The 17,075-nt window shown below is 47.8% G+C and overlaps 1 protein-coding gene across 1 annotated transcript; it reads left to right on the forward strand.

Moving 5' to 3' along the window:
• The first annotated feature begins 6,715 nt into the window (after nucleotides 1-6,715).
• On the forward strand, nucleotides 6,716-7,636 carry LOC129401846 (vomeronasal type-1 receptor 4-like). Its single transcript, XM_055124747.1, has one exon. It carries the CDS (start codon nucleotides 6,716-6,718, stop codon nucleotides 7,634-7,636), a length of 921 nt encoding a protein of 306 aa, XP_054980722.1.
• The last annotated feature ends 9,439 nt before the right edge of the window (nucleotides 7,637-17,075 follow it).

Below are 17,075 nucleotides of genomic sequence, written 5' to 3' on the forward strand. Positions count from 1 at the left end.
TTACTGTGGTCATGCTCAGGGGATACTGGGGATGGAACCCTGGTCAGCTGCATACAAGGCAAGCGCCCTACCCAGTGTACTATCACTCTAGCCCCATCAATTTATGATTTCTTCCTCTTGGGTCACACCCGGCGATGCAAGGGGGTTCGGGCTTAGAACTGGCTTTGCATTCAGGAATTACTCCTGGTAGTGCCCAAAGGACAATTTAAAAAACTTTGTTTTCTGGGTGTCATTTTTTTTCTTTCTCTCCTACCCAGCTCTTCATGTATTTCTCATTGAGTTTTTACTTTTCTCCCAAATGCCTTTTTTTCACGTATTTTTCTCAGCTCCTATCATCTAATAACCAAAATGTTAGAACTGTTGGGGGCGTCATCCATAGTGCAGAGGGGAGGGCTCTTGCCCTGCTTGCAGCTGACACAGGTTCAATCCCCAACATCCCATAGGGTCCCTGAGCCCGCCGGGAGTGATCCCTGAGTGCAGAGCCAAGAGTAAGCCCTGAGCACTGCCGAGTGTGCTCCCCCCCCCAAAAAAAAATTAGAACTATCTTATCTAGTTCAGTTTAGTTAAATGATTTTAGGGTTGATTGGGGATTTGTTTTATAAATTTTAAAGTTTTTTATTTTGGGGCCGAATTTGTTCCCAATTGACTGGGTTCGATTCCTCCATCCCTCTCAGAGATCCCGGCAAGCTACCAAGAGTATCTCGCCCACATGGCAGAGCCTGGCAAGCTACCCCTGGCATATTCAATGTGCCAAAAACAGTAACAACAAGTCTCACAGTGGAGATGTTACTGGTGCCCGATTGAGCAAATCAATGAACAGGATGACAGTGCTGCAGTGCTTAACTTTGGGGATAATTTTCTATTACAATACCAGATTATCTGATCCATAAAGATTTTATGCATTCATGTGTCTTTTTCTGTCATCAACAAAATCTTTCTACGAGTTTAAAAAGTTTTGACCAACAATTCCTTATCATTGTCACTGTCATCCCGTTGCTCATTGATTTGCTCGAGCGGGCACCAGTGACGTCTCTCATTGTGAGACTTATTATTACTGTTTTTGGTATATCGATTACACCACGGCTAGCTTGCCAGGCTCTGCCATGCGGGCTCGATGCTCTCGGTAGCTTGTCGGGCTCTCCGAGAGGGGTGGAGGAATCAAACACTGGTTGGCTGAGTGCAAGGCGAACGCCCTACTGCTGTGGTATCACTCTAGCCCAACAATTTCTTATACCAATTGATATTATTTTATAGTAGTATTGATGTTGCTAATCTTTTAACTTTGCAACTATTTTATGAATTGTGCTGTCATAATGATACTTTTGTTTTAAGGTTTCAATATTAGCCAATGTAGATCATTCATTAATACTGAATGAAGAAATATAACAATTAATCCTTTTCAATATTCAACTTCTTTATTTCTTTATCATATTTTGATAATATCATGAAATAAAGTGAGCTGTGATTGTTGATATTCATACTTATGACCTAAAATAATGAGTTTGTCAACTTAATATATTTTGTTATAATTACCTTGAATCAATAAGTTTTCCCTTATAGTCATAATATTTTATAGTACAAAATTTTTGTGTTTGTTTGGGGCCACACCTGGTGGTGCTCAGGGATCACTCCTGGCTTTGAACTCAGGAATCACTCCAGGTGGGGTGAAGGGGACTTTAAGGGACGCCAAGGATCAAACTCTATCAGCTGTGTTCCAGGCAAGAGCCCTCCCTGTTATGCTATCGCTTTAGACCTATCCAAGATTTTTGGTTTTTCGGTTGGTTTGTTTAGCTTTTTGGGTCACACCTGGCAATGTTCAGGGGCTTCTCATGGCTCTGCACTCGGGAGTCACTCCCGGTGGTGCCAGGGGACCTTATAAAATGCCATGAACAAATGGGTCAGCCTCGTTTCAAGGTAAACGCTCCACCCACTGGACTCTCAATCTAGCCCCATGAATGGGATTTTTCAAGGAGAGAGGTGCCTGTCTCATTTGTGATATAGTAATCTGACTTATTTTGCCAAATGTGAAGTCAATTATGTTAATGTTTCCTAAAGTTATGATATTTTCACTTTCTTGTGGATTCCCTAATTGCTTTCAATATTTTTCTTATACTACTTTATGGATTTGCTTTTAGGCCACACTGGACTGCGCTCAAGGCTTACTCCTGGCTCTGTACTCAGGGATCACTCCTGCTGGGACTCAGGGGATATGTGGTACCAGAGATTGAACGCAGGACAGCGGCATGCAAGGCAAGTGTCCTCCCCACTGTGCTATTGCTCCAGGCCTATTCCTATGCTATTTTGAAAATATTGTGAGTTAATACACACATATTTTGCTGTTTAGTTAAGTAAATTGAGACAAATCCTTCTTCAAATTAATCCTTTTACTGTGTTTCATTCATGACTGTCCCACATTGGAAATGTTCAATCTTTGCTTTTATCTAGCTGAAAAATTACATCTCCCAAAGAAAATAAAATGAGTTTATTCTGATTGCTAATAACATTTTTTTCCCCTTTCTTTACCACACTGGTGGGGCTGGAGCGATAGCACAGTGGGTAAGGCGTTTGCCTTTCACGCGGCCAACCCGGGTTGTATTCCTCCGCCCCTCTCGGAGAGCCCGGCAAGCTACCGAGAGTATCTCACCACCAAAGTAGAGCCTGGCAAGCTCCCCATGGCATATTCGATATGCCAAAAACAGTAACAACAAGTCTCACATGGAGATGTTACTAGTGCCCACTCGAACAATTCAATGAGCAATTCGATGATCAATGGGATGACAGTGATACAGTGATACACTGATGATGTGCAGGTATTACTCTGGCCACTTCACTCAGGAATTACTCCTGCCAGTGCCCAGGGCACCAAATAGGATGGCAGGGATAGAAGCGGGGCTGGCCACGTGCAAAGCAAATGCCTAGCCACTATACTATGTCTCCAACCCCGATGACGGATTTTTTTTTAGAATGAGCAGAGTAAGAATGTGTGAGGTAGGCCACAACCAGAGTGAGACGTGAGGATAAACAAATGTGAGAAGGTGATGGGATAGGTACTGAGAGTGGCTTTCCTGAGCGCTGAACCACCAAAATGGAGCAAGCAGTGGCTTAGGCAGTGCCACCAGATCAGGATCTATGCAGGAAAGACAGTGATTTGGGCTCAGTTAACTTATCTGCAGGGAAAGCAACAGAGGTTGTAGGTGGATGACTAGAATTTCAAAATGAGTGACTGAGAATCAACAAGAAGTAGGCTTGGAATCAAAGGGAACATTCCAACCCTCAGGTGTGGTGTTTAAGGAGCAGGAAGGAAAGAGACTCACACAAACAAAAGGTTTCTTCTTGTGTTTTTTGTTTGTTTATTTGATTTTTTTTATTGAATCACCAGGAGATAGTACTGAAGCTTTCAAAATGGGGTTTCTATCATACATGTTGGAACTCCAACGCCCATGCCTCCATCAGTACAGTCCCACCATGAATATCCCCCATGTCCAACCTACTTCCCAACCCCCTCCAGCCTGCCTCTCTGGTTGGCACTTTCCTTCTCTCTCTCTTTCTCTCTCTCTCTCTCTCCCTTTCCCTGCCTCTTTACCTCCCCCTCCCTCCATCCTCCTTCCCCATCTCTATCTCCCCTCTCCCTCTCTCTCTTGCCCTCTCCTCCTCCCTCCCTCCCTCTCTCTCCCTCTCTCTATCTCTCTCTCTCTCTGAGTATCTCTCATTGTAGCTTGCAATACATATACTAAAATACCATCATGCTTGACCCTTTACCCATTTTCAGCACATAGCTCCCATCCAGAACAATCCCTTCTAGGCCTCATTGTCATAGTGGTCCCTTCTCTAACCAACTGTCCTCACCCCAACCCTGAGACAGGTTTCCAACCAGGAACAATCTTCCTGGTTCTTGTATCTACTATCCATGGCTGTTAGAGATATACCACGTTTTTATATCCTGCCCAAGAGTGCAGTCATTCTAACTATTTCACTCCACATAGTACTCTCCATATTCATGTATTTATAAGAACATTTCATAACTTCATTTTTCTAACAGCTGTATGGTTTGTGGACTGCAAAAGATTCCTCTCCCTACTACAGTTTAAGTCCGGACCCCACACAAAGGGAATCTTGGATCCTCAGCATTTTACCCCAGAATTATTGCCTCCCTTGTGTTTTATTTGCTGGCCACACCAGGCGATGCTCAAGGTTTACTCCTAGCTCTGCAATCAGAAATCACTCCTGGCAGTGTTTGGGGCACCACTTGGGATATGGGGGATCAAGCCCAGGTTGGCCACATACAAAGCAAATGCCCTACCCCATGAATGTTTCTTTTGATTTATTTTTTTAATTTATTTTATTGAATCACCAAGTGGAAAGTTACAAAGTTCTCAGGCTTATATCTCCGTTATACAATGCTCAAACACCCATCCCTTCACCAGTGCCCATATTACACGACCAATAAAAACAAAAACAAAATAAAAACAAAAGCAAAAACAAAAAAAAACAGTATACATCCCACCACTCACCCCCCAACCCCCACCCCGTGCGTGAGTGATAATTTCACTTCCTTTTCTCTTTACCTTGATTACATTCCAGATTTCAACACACAACTCACTATTGTTGTTAGAGTTTCAAAACAGACTCACTATTTTTGTTGGAATTTATCCCCCAAGAATACAGCTCTATTAACAAGGAAATATTTGATAATAAGTTTTCCACTGATGAGAATGAGGAGATAAAATGTCGCGCGGCCGCTACTGCGGTTTACAATTTCTGTATTATAGTAATTAAGTCCGTGGAGATTTAAGTTGGAAAATGAATCATTTCCCTTCCTGGACCAGCATGTAGCAAAAGCTTAGTTCACAGTCTCCATACATGGGTGCAAGCACTTGCTGGAACCCAAAATCCTAAATTGTCTCTGGTTCCCGCTCGTTCCACATCCACCGGCTGTGCAGAGGCATGGGCACCCGGGCCGAAACCCGGCCGGAGCCGAGCACCGGCCCCGGCAGGGACTATGAATGTTTCTTGAGAAGCTATGACTCATGGTAGAGAAGTCCATGAAGATACTGTCCAGGACTTTAACCAAAATACCTATGAATTCATGGACACGGCAGGAGATTTGGGTACTGAAGAATAAGTTGTGGGAAATTGACCCTCGAACAGACACCCCAAGGTCAGGACAGTCCCCTAAGGAGAACTAGTTTAGACCAGAGGAAAGAAAATGGGCATTTCCAGTCTAGAATAGAATAGCAAATTGTCACTTGACTCTATCCTTTAAGGGTGCAGCTGATTGGCCATGTGAAGTATCCGGGTCTCTGTTTTCATGTACCGGTTAACTGTGCCATGTCTACTCACAGTGCTGAACGTGTCTGTCAACTTCAACAGCTCACATGATGGGAATCAGGATGTTGGAGTGATATGGATGAATAAATGGACACTAGGTGTGCTCCCTGTTTGGGTGACTCTAAAGCTTGGACACTCCTGATGTATTTGTCGCAATCTATGTGACTGGTCTCACTTGGTCAGGGTGCTCAAATCAAATATTTCTGGAGCACTGGAGGTAGCGATAAAAAAGATTCATAAGAGAAATCTACAGAATCAGATACTCTGTGATACTCTAAGACAGGATCTGGGGAGAGGCCAGAATGATTTAATGTAAAATGGTGATCCAATTAAAACAACTTATACTAGGACTAGAGCAATATCACAGCTGGTAGGGCGTTTGCCTTGCAAGTGGCTGACCCGGGTTCAAATCCCATTGTCCCATATGGTCCCCTGAGCACCGCCAGGAGTGATAACTGAGTGCAGAGCCAGGAGTAACCCCTGTGCATCGCCAGGTGTGACCCAAAAAAAGTGAAAAAAAAAACCTTATACAGGGCCGAAGCGAAGGTATTTGCCATGCATGTGGTGGACCAGGGATTGATCTCTCGCACCCCCAAAGGGTCCCCTGAGCACCGCCAGAGGTAATTCCTCAGTGCAGAGCCAGAAGATATCCTGAGGATCACCGGGTGTGACCCAAAAAGCCAAGGTGGGGGATAACAAAGACGAGTGATTTTCAATTTCAGGAACATATTATGGAAATGCATTAAAGCTGTCAAGTTAAAATAAAATCAATTTAAGCTGCATATGACAAGTATAACTATGATATAAAAATATATAATTGATTAAAAAATTACTCAACAAGATACTAAATTTACTTCACTAAAATTAGTCAACTAGAATAATTTACAAAAATGAAAACAGGGGCCAGAGACATAGTACAGCGGGAGGGCACTTGCCTTGCACAGGGCAGACCCGGATTCGATCCCCTGCATCCCATAGGGTCCTCCAAGCATGCCAGGAGTGATTCTTGAGTTCCAAGCTAGGAGGAACTGATGAACACCGTTGGCTGTGACCCTAAAATCAAAAACAAAAGAACATGAAAGCAGTAACTGCTCCTCAGTGATGTCGATAACCCTCTAAATTTTTTTTCACTAATTCTTCATTTTTTGAAAAATGACAGCATTTTTGCTGGTTCTACTGGCAAAAAAGTGTAATTTTTGTCACATTCATGCTAGCATGTGTGACATTTTGCTAAAGTTCACCAAAAAATCTGCTATTTATTCTTTCTGCAGGCCTTTACCGAACAATCAAGAAAGCAATGGACACTATAGTTCTACGAGAAACAATTTGGGGAGTATTATTTTTTTTCCAATTCATGATTGGTTTTATTGGCAATTTATTGTTGCTTATGCTATATGTCAACAGCTTTCTGCAAAGAAATAAGCCAATAAATTGGATATTTACCCACCTAACTTTTGCCAACATGATGACAGTTTTATTCTCTGTGATCCCAGAATTACTATTTTTCTTTGGAATAAGAAACTTTCTAAAGGACACTGGTTGTCAGGCAGTTTTGTTCCTGTACAGAGTGGGCCGGGGTCTTTCCCTCTGTACCACATCTTTCCTCGGTGTGTTTCAAGCCATCGTGATCACCAACAACTATGCTCAGTGGGCGTGGCTCAAATCAAACATCTATACGTGTATTTTTTCTGCCTTCCTCTGTTTCTGGGTACTCAACATGTTGATATATATCCGGGTCCTCTTGGTAGTGAAGGCCCCATTCAACATTACTGGAATTAAAGAAGTTTATAACCAAAAATATTGTATGGCACGTGAGGTAGAGAAGATGGGAGCATCTGCATTCCAGGGAGGAATGATTTTAAGAGATGTCTTGTGTGTGCTCCTCATGATCTGGACCAGTGTGCACATGGTAAAGTTCCTCTTCAACCACCGTAAGAATGTCCAGCACATCCTTAGGCACAGTCTCTGCCCACAGTCCTCTCTTGAGATCAAGGCCACCCACACCATCCTGGCCCAAGTCAGCTGTTTTGCTTTATTTTACTGGACCAACTGCTGCCTTACCATTTATTTAACATACAGTTATGAGGTCCAAGAGTTAGAAAACATCGCTATTTTTGTCTCCTCCTGCTACCCAGTGATCTGTCCTTTCTTGCTGATAAAAAATCACAGAAGCCCCTTTCTGAAATGCACCTTCGTAAAGATGAGGAAATCTCCACAAACCACTGTGGTCAGAGACTTGAATAACTCTCACACCATCTCTGACACAAAGTGCTCAGGACAGAAAAATTCCACTGCAAAGGTTAAGTGATGGGGGCTGGAGAGAGCCCAGTGGGTAGGGCACTTGCCTTTCATGTGTTCTGCACAGGACCAGGAGTGATTTCTGAGTACTGAGCCAGGAGTGATTTCTGAGCATCAGCAGATGTGACCTGGAAAAAGAAGGACAGGATTTGAGGGTTTTGTGGTGTAAAACAAAAGAAAACAATATGTTATACGGACACACCTCCAAGTCTTCATTTTACTTAAAAGACTTAAAAGACGGATAAATGAACTGTGCATTGAATAAAACACATTGTAGAAAGCTGCACCTATAAGAGGGTCTTTATTTTCATTCCTTTTTGGGAAAGCGGGTGCATATCTGGCATTTCTTGGTGCTCCAACCAGGTTGGCTGCTTGCAGGGCAAGCACATGACCCTCTATACTATCGCTCTATGTCCCCCTTTATTTCATTTATAAAATGATTTCAAATATTTATCTTTGAAAATATTGAAGTGGCTTTGTGGAAACAATTAACCTAATGTGACCCATTCCTCACTTAATGGGGTGCTGGAGACTAAACCCAAGTCACCCATATACAAGGCAAGTATTCTATCCCACTGTGTATCTCTCCAACTCCAACAATATCCTCTAATGGGATAGTAATGGGGTAGGTAGAATTTGAACTGGAGCAAAGTGCAGCAGGAAAGGTGTTTGCCTTACACAGGGCAGACCTGGATTCAATCCCCAGTATCACATATGGTCTCCCGAGCAATGCCAGAAGCAATTCTTGAGTGCAGAACCATGAGGAACACCTGAGTATCACCGGTGTGACCCCAAAAGTTAATAAATAAATAAAATGTTATTTTAAAAAACATTGGGGTGTGGGGAACAAAGCAATGGAGACATTATTTACTGAGATCCAAATAGTTACACTGAATGCATAAAAAATGAATTCAAAAGTTCTATAAATGAGCTCAAATAAAGGTAAGAAACAATCTGTCAGCAGTATAATAAATGTATCACTCAAGACATTGGTAGCTCATTCAAAAAGCTGGGGTGAGGGAATCCTCCCATAAGAGACTGAGAGTGTTTTGGTTTTATTTGGTATGTTTATGGTTTGGGGGCCACAAGTCCAAAAACGCTGAGGGGTTCTCCTGGCTCTGCACTCAGGAATCACTCCGGCATGATGGTGGGACTGTATGGGGAGCCAAAGAAAGAACCAGGGTCCTGTGACTGCAAGTCAAGATCTCTAACCACTCTGCTCCAATTGCAGCAACCCAAGCGGCTTGCTTGATCCTTAATGACTTAACATTGAAGCCAAGAAAAGAGCTGGAAATCTTAAACGTGGGAAAAGTGGTACCACGGTAGTTCCGCTGAAACGCCACGAGATGGCGCTTTGGGCATCTCCGTCCCTCCCCCGCCCGTTCCTCTAAGAATTTTCCACCCTTGGCTTTGCTTCAGTGTTAAGTATGGGGTCATTAAGGATCAAGCAAGCCGCTTCCACAGGTGCAGCGGTTGGAGAGTCTATGGGTGCTTGTCTTTCACTTGAGTAGCCTGGGTTCGATTCCAGCCTTCAGATCTTTGTGGGGTACATAGCTGAATCTCCTCAGGGTGTCGAGTGGGTTGCCCCAGCTTTGTCTCTGGACCTCAAGGGTTGCAGAGGATTGAACCTGGCCTGGAACGAGCAAGGCAAGGTTATTTCCTTAAATTTTTTGTTCTCTTCGCTCTGAGCAAGAAAAGTTCTGAACCCCCTTTGCGATGTCTGTGATCCAGCCCTTTAAATGTTTCCTGTTATTGGGAACCCAAACAATTCAAACCCAAATTATTATGGGCAACCCAAAGTTTCTAAGAGTGGAAAATTCTTAGAGAAACCGGCCTGGGAAGGGACGGAAACTCCCCACAGCGCCATCTCGTGGCGTTTTGGCAGTACTGCCGCCGCCCGATATTCCAAGCTTAAAATTTCCAGCCCGTTTCTTTGCTTCAATGTTAAGTGTAAGGTGACTAAGAATCAAGGGTACAGCCTAGGGCCATGATCGAAAACTGAGCCAGGAGGGCAGTTCCCTTCTATGGGGTGATCCGGGTTCTATCCCTGCACCCCATACGTTCCCCCAAGCACTGTTAAGTAGTGATTCCTGAGTGCAGGGACGGGGTAACACCCGTATATCGCCGTATGTGTTCGCCGAAACACAAACAAAAGCGTTTCACGGAGGATTCCTTCACGCCAAACTGGGGGATGCCGAGCTGAGTCTGGCTCCCACCACCTTCCTCCACGGAAAACCACAAAGGTATGGGAACCACCGGGACAGGAACCGTTCGCGAAAGTGGGCTTAGAGGGAGAGATTCTACTGTGGGCAAAGCACGTGCCACGCTGCTGGGTTCAATCCCTACACCCGGGTCGCCCCATGCGAGGCAAGCGCCCTGGATGCTCGGCTGCCGCTGCACGGCCTGAGGCGGCCGGCTTGATCCTAGTGACCCGCAGGTTACCATGGAAGCAAACCCTAGGGCTGGAAATCTTTAGGCAGGAGAGTCGCGCCACGGCTCTTCCGCCCATGCACCGCGAGAGGGCGCTGTGGGGCGTTTCCGCGCCTCCCAGGGAGGGTTCTCTAAGAACTGTCCACCCCTGGTCCTGACCTCCCTCCACAACCCATTATCCCTCCAAGGACATCAGAATTTCTGCATAAGAAAACAAGAAAGAATTTCTGCACAGTGACACCGCGTCCTCGCCCCTCTCCTTAGTCCACTGTGCTGACTGGCCAAGCGAGTGGCTCTGGCTTCTTTATTTGGGGTGTGGGCTGTGGGTGGCCGCAACAGTTTCTCGGGGGCTCAGGGGAATTACATGGTGCTTCAGATGAAACCCAGGGTGAGCACAGAAGACAGTTGTGCCTTCCCGCAGTGCGAGCTCTCCACACCGGCCCATTTTTACAGGCTCCAGCCCCATCATCCTCACAACCCCACACTCCGCATTGCTGAGGGTACCATCTTCCTTCCAGAGAGAGTTTTGAGGTTCCTATACATATGAGAAGTCCCAAGTCCTCTGTTTTCTGTGGAGGAGGGTGGCAGAGGGCAGGCTCAACTCTGGCATCTCCAAAAGTTTAGGGCGAAATTACCTACCATCAGAGAAATCAGGAGTGGGTTGAAAAGAATTTTGATTCAAACAGTAATAATGAGCCTAAGACCAGGCAATCTCCATCCCTGGAAATTCTAAATACACCACTCTGCTGAGGATATTTTTATAATTTAGGGGTTTTGTGTGGGCCTGTGGAGTTCTGGGGACCTTTATGACTACCTTAGATGGAATATCATCATTCATGAACAAATTAAGGCTTTTTGAGTATTGCTGTTGTGGCTGTTCTCTTCACTATAGCAAGAAAAGTTCTGACTCCTCTTTTCTTTGTCTGTGACCCAGGCTTTGGAGAGGATTCCTATTACAGTCATATACATGCCATCACCCCACATTCTGGGGGTGCCCAACCATCTTCTACAAGGAAGAGGGAGCACGGATACAGCCAGATACCGCTCAGAACCCCCGAAGCTGGGGTGAGGGATCTGCCATCAAGTACTGAGGCTGTTTTGGTTTCCTTTGGTTTGTTCATGGTTTGGGGGCCACAAACCCAGCAAAGCTCAGGGGTTCTCCTGGCTCTGCACTCAGAAATCACTCTGGCATGACGGGGGGGGCTATACGGATAGCCAAAGAAAGAACTTGGGTTCTGAGACTGCAAGGCAAGAACACTAACCACTCTGCTCCGGTTGCATAGGCCCAAGAGGCTAGCTTGCTCCTTAATGACCCCATACTTAACATAGAAGCAAAGAAAAGGGCTGGAAAGCATAAGCTTGGGACAAGTTGGGCCGCCGCAGTTCCAGTGAAACGCCACGAGATGGCGCTGAGGGCATTTCCGTCCGTCCCAAGGTTCATTTCTCGAAGAATTTTCCACCCTTGGCTTTGCTTCATTGTTAAGTATGGGGTCATTAAGGAGCAAGCAGACCGCTTCCACAGGTGCAGCGGTAGGAGAGCAGTGTGGGTGCTTATCGTTCAAGGGGGTGACCAGGGTTTGATTTCTGCTTCAGATTTTTGTGGGGCACATAGCTTAATCTCCTCGGGGATTCCGGTGGGTTACTCCCAGCACTTACTATCTGGAGAACGAAGGGAGCAGGGGTTTGATCCCAGTCTGAAATGAGTAAGGCAAGGTTCTTTTCTTTTCTTTTTTGTTCTCTTCGTTCTGAGCAAGAAAACTTCTGAACCCACTTTGCTATGTCTGTGAACGAGCCATTTAGAAATGTTTTCTGTTATGGGCAACCCACACCCCATCACCCCACATTCTGGGGTTCCCCAACCGTCTTCTAAAAATAGCATGGAAGAAATTCCAAATCAGAATCCCCAAAGTCGCGTGAGGGGATTCGCCATCAAGGGCCTGAGGCTGATTTGTTCCTATTTTCTTGTTTGTTTGTTTGTTTGTGGTTGGGGCCACACCCAGAGATGCTCAGGGGACACTCCTGTGTCTGCACTCAGGAATCCCACCGGACACGACTGGGGCACCCTATGGAGAGCCAACGGATGGATGACGGTCCTGTGAAGGCAAAGGCAAGGGTTCTAACCCCTCAGCTACCGCTGCACTGGCTGAAGCTGCGTGCTTGATCCTTAATGACCCCAAACCTAACACTGATGCAAACCCAAGGAAGAAAGTTTGTAAAGTCCCTGAGGAGCAGCGAGATCGCTCCACAGCGCCATCTCGTGGCGTTATGGTGGAACTTCCGCGACCCAACTTTCCCAGGCTTAAGATTTCCAGCCTTTGCTTGGCTTCAGTGTTAAGTATGGGGTCATTAAGGGTCAAGCGAGCCCCTTGGGCTGCTGCAGTGGAGGAGAGCGGTTAGTGCTCTTGCCTGCAGTCACAGGCCCCGGATTCTTTCTGTTTCTCTCCACACAGCCCCACCATCAGGCAGGAGTGACTCTTGAGTCAGAGCCAGGAGAAGCCCTGAGTGTTGCTGGGTTTGTGGCCCCCAAACCATGAACAAACCAAATAAAAGCAAAAGAGCGACAGAGCCTTGATGGTGGATTCCCTCACCCCAACTTGGGGTGTTCTGAGCTGTATCTGGCTGTGTCCATGCCTCCTCTTCCTTGTAGAGGAGAGTTGGGGCACCCTCAGAACCCTCAGTTGGGGTGGTGGTGTGTGGGGTTGACTATAGCTGGAAACCTTTCCAGAGGGCTGAGTCCGACAGAGCAAAGTGGGTTCAGAACTCTTCTTGTTCAAAGTGAAGAGAACAACAACAAAATCATCTTGCCCTGGTCATGGCTAACCAGGTTCAATCCCAGGTATTCAGTGGTCCCCAGAACCTTGCGGGCCCACACCAAAGCCCCCCACCTCCCAAAAATCATCACTGCCAGAGTTATAGTACAGTGGGTAGGGCATTTGCCTTGCATGCAGCTGACCCTGGTCAAATCCCCGGCATCCTTATGGTCCCCCAAGCACCACCAGGAGTCATTCCTGAGTGCAGAGCCTGGAGTAAACCCGAGTATCGCTGGGTGTGACCAAAAAGGAAAAAAATCCTAGGCAGAATTGATGTATTTAGAATTTCCAGAAGATATTGCCCAATCTTAGGCTCACTATTCCTGTGTTAAAATTCTTCTTAACCCACCCCCAGTTCCACTGACGGCAGGTATCTTCACCCCAGACAACTGGAGATGCCAGAGTTGAATCTGGCCTTTGCCACCATCCTTTTGGAGAACTGAAGACATGGGACTTCTCATGTGTCCAGGAACCCCAAAACTCTCTCAGGAAGGAAAATGGCACCCTCAGAACTGTGGGGTGCTGGGGTGTGGGGCTGAGGGGTTGGAGATCTTGTGAGCTGGGTTGGTTTGGAGGGACGGTCCTGCAGCAAGGCACAGTCTCTCCTGTGTCACCCTGTTCGCTCCCGGGCAGCTGGCCCTGGAGCACTGCTCACTGGGTGTCCCTCCACACTGAGAGTGAGTGGGGCTTGCCACAGGCAGCCCGGACCCCCAGACACTTCACCATTTTAGTTTATTCTCTAACCCGAGGCCCAGCAGGGCGCAGCAGGGCCGGAAGATGCTGGACTCTCTCATCCCCTCCAACCCTTGGTGGGTGTTAGCGAGTCAAATCCACCAGAGGCGCCTCCTCTTGGCCCACGGATGCCTCGAGAATGAAGGCAGCACCATTGGGATCCAAGTCAGTCCCCAGCCCCCACTCCACCCCACCCGGTCCACACCTCCTGATCTGGCCCAGTGATCAGGGAGGGGGTAGGAGGCAGGGGTGGGGCAGCATCCGGAGTGGGGCTGAGGCAGTGGGGAGGGGGCCCACACAGCTCTTCCAGGGGACTCAGTTCCTTCTGGAGTCCGACTTTGGTTCCTACACTCGGGGACCCCCTGCCCTGCTCCTCCAAATGTCAGGGGAAGCCAATGAGCAGACTCTGTCCAGCAGGAGAGAATCCAGTGGTCAACAAGGAAGTCTAGAAGCACCAGAGTTTTGGGGGGACAGGTCGGGAGACAGGGGGCCCGAATGATGGCACAGGGGGGAGGGCACACAGTCTGCACACAGCAGACCTGGCTCGATTCCCGGTATCCCATAATGTTCCCCTGAGCATAACTAGGAGTAATTCTAGGATACAGAGCCAGGAATCAGCCCTGAGCATCACATTGAGGGTGTAGCCCAAAAAGAAGAAGAAGAAAATGATCTTCACACACACACACACACACACACACACACACACACACACACTTAAAAAATATCCAGCTGAGCCTCTCTCAACTCTGAGATTCTGCAGTCTATTCCTGCTGCTGGCACACTTGTCCCTGTGCCCAATCATTGCTCAGACCTCTGTCCTCTGTCCCCTTGTCCCTGAGGGGACTATAGGTCTTTCTGGCCCACCTGCGTCCCAACGCCATGACTGACCTTCTTCCATGGTTGGAAGGAGCTGCACCAGCTTCCTGGCTTCTCCCTGGACCATGAGGCCCGTTTCACCTGAGGGACGCAGGGGGTCAGTGAGCACAGGCTCTGGGCGCCTCCCACCAGCATCGGTATTTTGTCGGGGGGGTGGGGGTGCGGGAGGGTCAACCTCCTAAGCAGTGCTCAGGGGCTTGGGGCCCCTCCTGGTGAGAGTTGGTTGCTCGGGCCTTGAGGTGCTGAGGGCCGCCAGGGCCACACCTGTGTGTGGGGACGAGGCAGTGCCCTGGACCCAAACTCGGTCATTGCAGGGGCAAGGCCTGCGCCCGCCTCCTGAGCTGCCTCCCCAGTCCCAGGCTTTGACTGTGTGTGCTCTGGTGGCAGAGGTGGTGGGAAGGCATTCAAGTGTCCCTCATAGCCCTGAGCACCACGTGATGTGGTCTCCAAACCCCTAAAAGTGGCCGAATATCTATTTTGCTTCCAGCTTCCTATTGGTTCTGGGTTGCTGGAGGTCTGACCTTCCAGCACTTTCTAATCTGCAGCCATTTGGTAAAAGCAGAGGCACTCTTAATTGGATAAACATTTTTTTTGTTTTGTTTTATGTGATAGATTCATTCCTGAATCTGTAGGGTTTTGACAAATGAATGAACCACTTCCACACAAAATTCAAATGCTTAACAGGTAAATTTTTATACATGTAAGTCAGCCAAGGGAAAGGAAACAGTCCATTGCCTGCCCCAAAGTCCAAGCATCTCCTTCTGCCCGTGTACGACGTCACTTGTCCTGTCCCGTGATGGCCGGTCCTGAGTACGATGGCCTGGTCCGGTCCCTCGCCGTCTGCTCGTCTCCAGTGCTCGATGGCCTGGTCTTGTCTCTGCACCTTTCTTTGTCCTGGTCTGAAATCTGTCCCGTGTCCCCCCCTAGTGGGCCCTGCCGCTTCTCTCGCTGGGCCTGTCCAGGACTGTCCCCCACAAGCTCCCTGGCCCCTGAGCTTCCCATCGTCTCTATTCAGTCACGTACACGTGGGCGCGGACCTTTGCTACCCTGCTCTCTCTGTGGGGGTGAGGGGTAAAGAGAGTGTTGCCCAGCTTGGGAGAGCAGGGGGTGTTCCTGTTACTTGCTACTTTGTCCCCTCCCCCCTATCCCGCCCCAGGTCTCCATGAACTGCTGTGATAGGATAATATTACAGCAAGCAAGACTGAGAACAACCCGTTAAAGCAATAAGTTTTCCTGGTGGCTTCAACCCTCCTCACCTATACACATACAATCCACAGGCAGCTGCTACCCACAATTCCTTTCAGGATCAAGAGCAAAGTTCCATCTTCTGAATGGAATTCCTGCTGACAAAGGGGGTGCTGAGTTCTTTGGGGGCCCCGCATTCCCTGACTAGGGTGGGACCATGTAGTTGACCCTATTTACAGCAGCTGAGCCAGTTGACCTGACAGCGAGCAGGTCAGATGCCCTCTGGAGTTGCAGGACTTGGGGCGACAGGCAGAAGGAGGGGAACTGCGGTAAAGTAACTGATGACGGGTAGAACACTGGGAGATCGGAAATCAGCTTGTGGGGGAACTTGGCCAAGTGCAGGAGCCAGGACCCCTCAGGGGGCTGGAGCAAGTGTTTCTGGACCTCTAATGAGCGGGGAGCCCGGGTGTCCTGGGGATTGTTGGGGAGCACAGATCTCTCAACTCTGACATATGCACCTCCAAAGTTAGTCTGTGGGGCCAGAGGGACAGTACAGCGGGTAAGGCATGTGCCTGGCACACAGTCAGCCTGAGTTGGATCCCCCTCGAGCACCCCGGGAGTAATCCTTGAGCTAGGAGCCAGGAGTTACCTCAGAGCACGAATGGTGTGGCCCCAAAACAAACATCAATCAAACCCTATTCTTTTTCCACTCAAAACGGAAATGACTGAGGAAATAAGAGTCTGCGAGCATTGTGGGGGTCCTTGATAGCCTCCCCTGGTGAGATTGGGGTACAGGGAAAGTCACCCTCCCTTTCTCCATGCCCTTGGGATAACGCTTGACGTTTCCTCCCACTTAGGATGGGGCGGGTGCCCCCACTATCTGCCTCAGTGGGTAAGGCCTTGACTGAGTCTGCTGCTTGTGCCCTTTGGATCGACCTCTGTGCTCCCTGACCTGCCCTCCTGTCCCCTAACATCCCAGGATGTGACTGCCACCCTTTGGGGTCCCCACACAAAGCTTTGAACTGTCTTAAGGAGTTGAGAGCCACAGTCAGAGGGACTGTCCTTGGCAGAAGCCCCTTCTGTCCTTCCAAATGACAGTGTGGCAGTAAAGAGAATATATACTCATACAGTTGTAGACCAAAAGACAAAAAAATAATTTTTTTCTGAACTTATATTTAAGAGGAGAATCCAAGGGCTGAGGGGGTGGAGAGTAGGAAGAGGCAGATGACGCAGAGGGGGGTAACAGGACAGGCCTCAAATACATTGGGGGTGCAGAGGCATGAGATATCTATCTGTATACAGGACCAATAAAAACTAACAGCCTGTGATCCAAAGCACAATAAGCAAACTTCAAAATGTGCTTGTCAAGGAGGCAGGATGGCAGACGGGAGAGAAACTGGGGGTCCCAGGGAAGGA

Source organism: Sorex araneus, chromosome 2, assembly GCF_027595985.1.
Source record: "Sorex araneus isolate mSorAra2 chromosome 2, mSorAra2.pri, whole genome shotgun sequence".
NCBI lineage: Eukaryota > Metazoa > Chordata > Mammalia > Eulipotyphla > Soricidae > Sorex > Sorex araneus.

Excerpts from the sequence above, each read along its gene's own strand:
- LOC129401846 (XM_055124747.1), top strand. The coding sequence starts at position 6,716 with ATGCTATATGTCAACAGCTTTCTGCAAAGAAATAAGCCAATAAATTGG.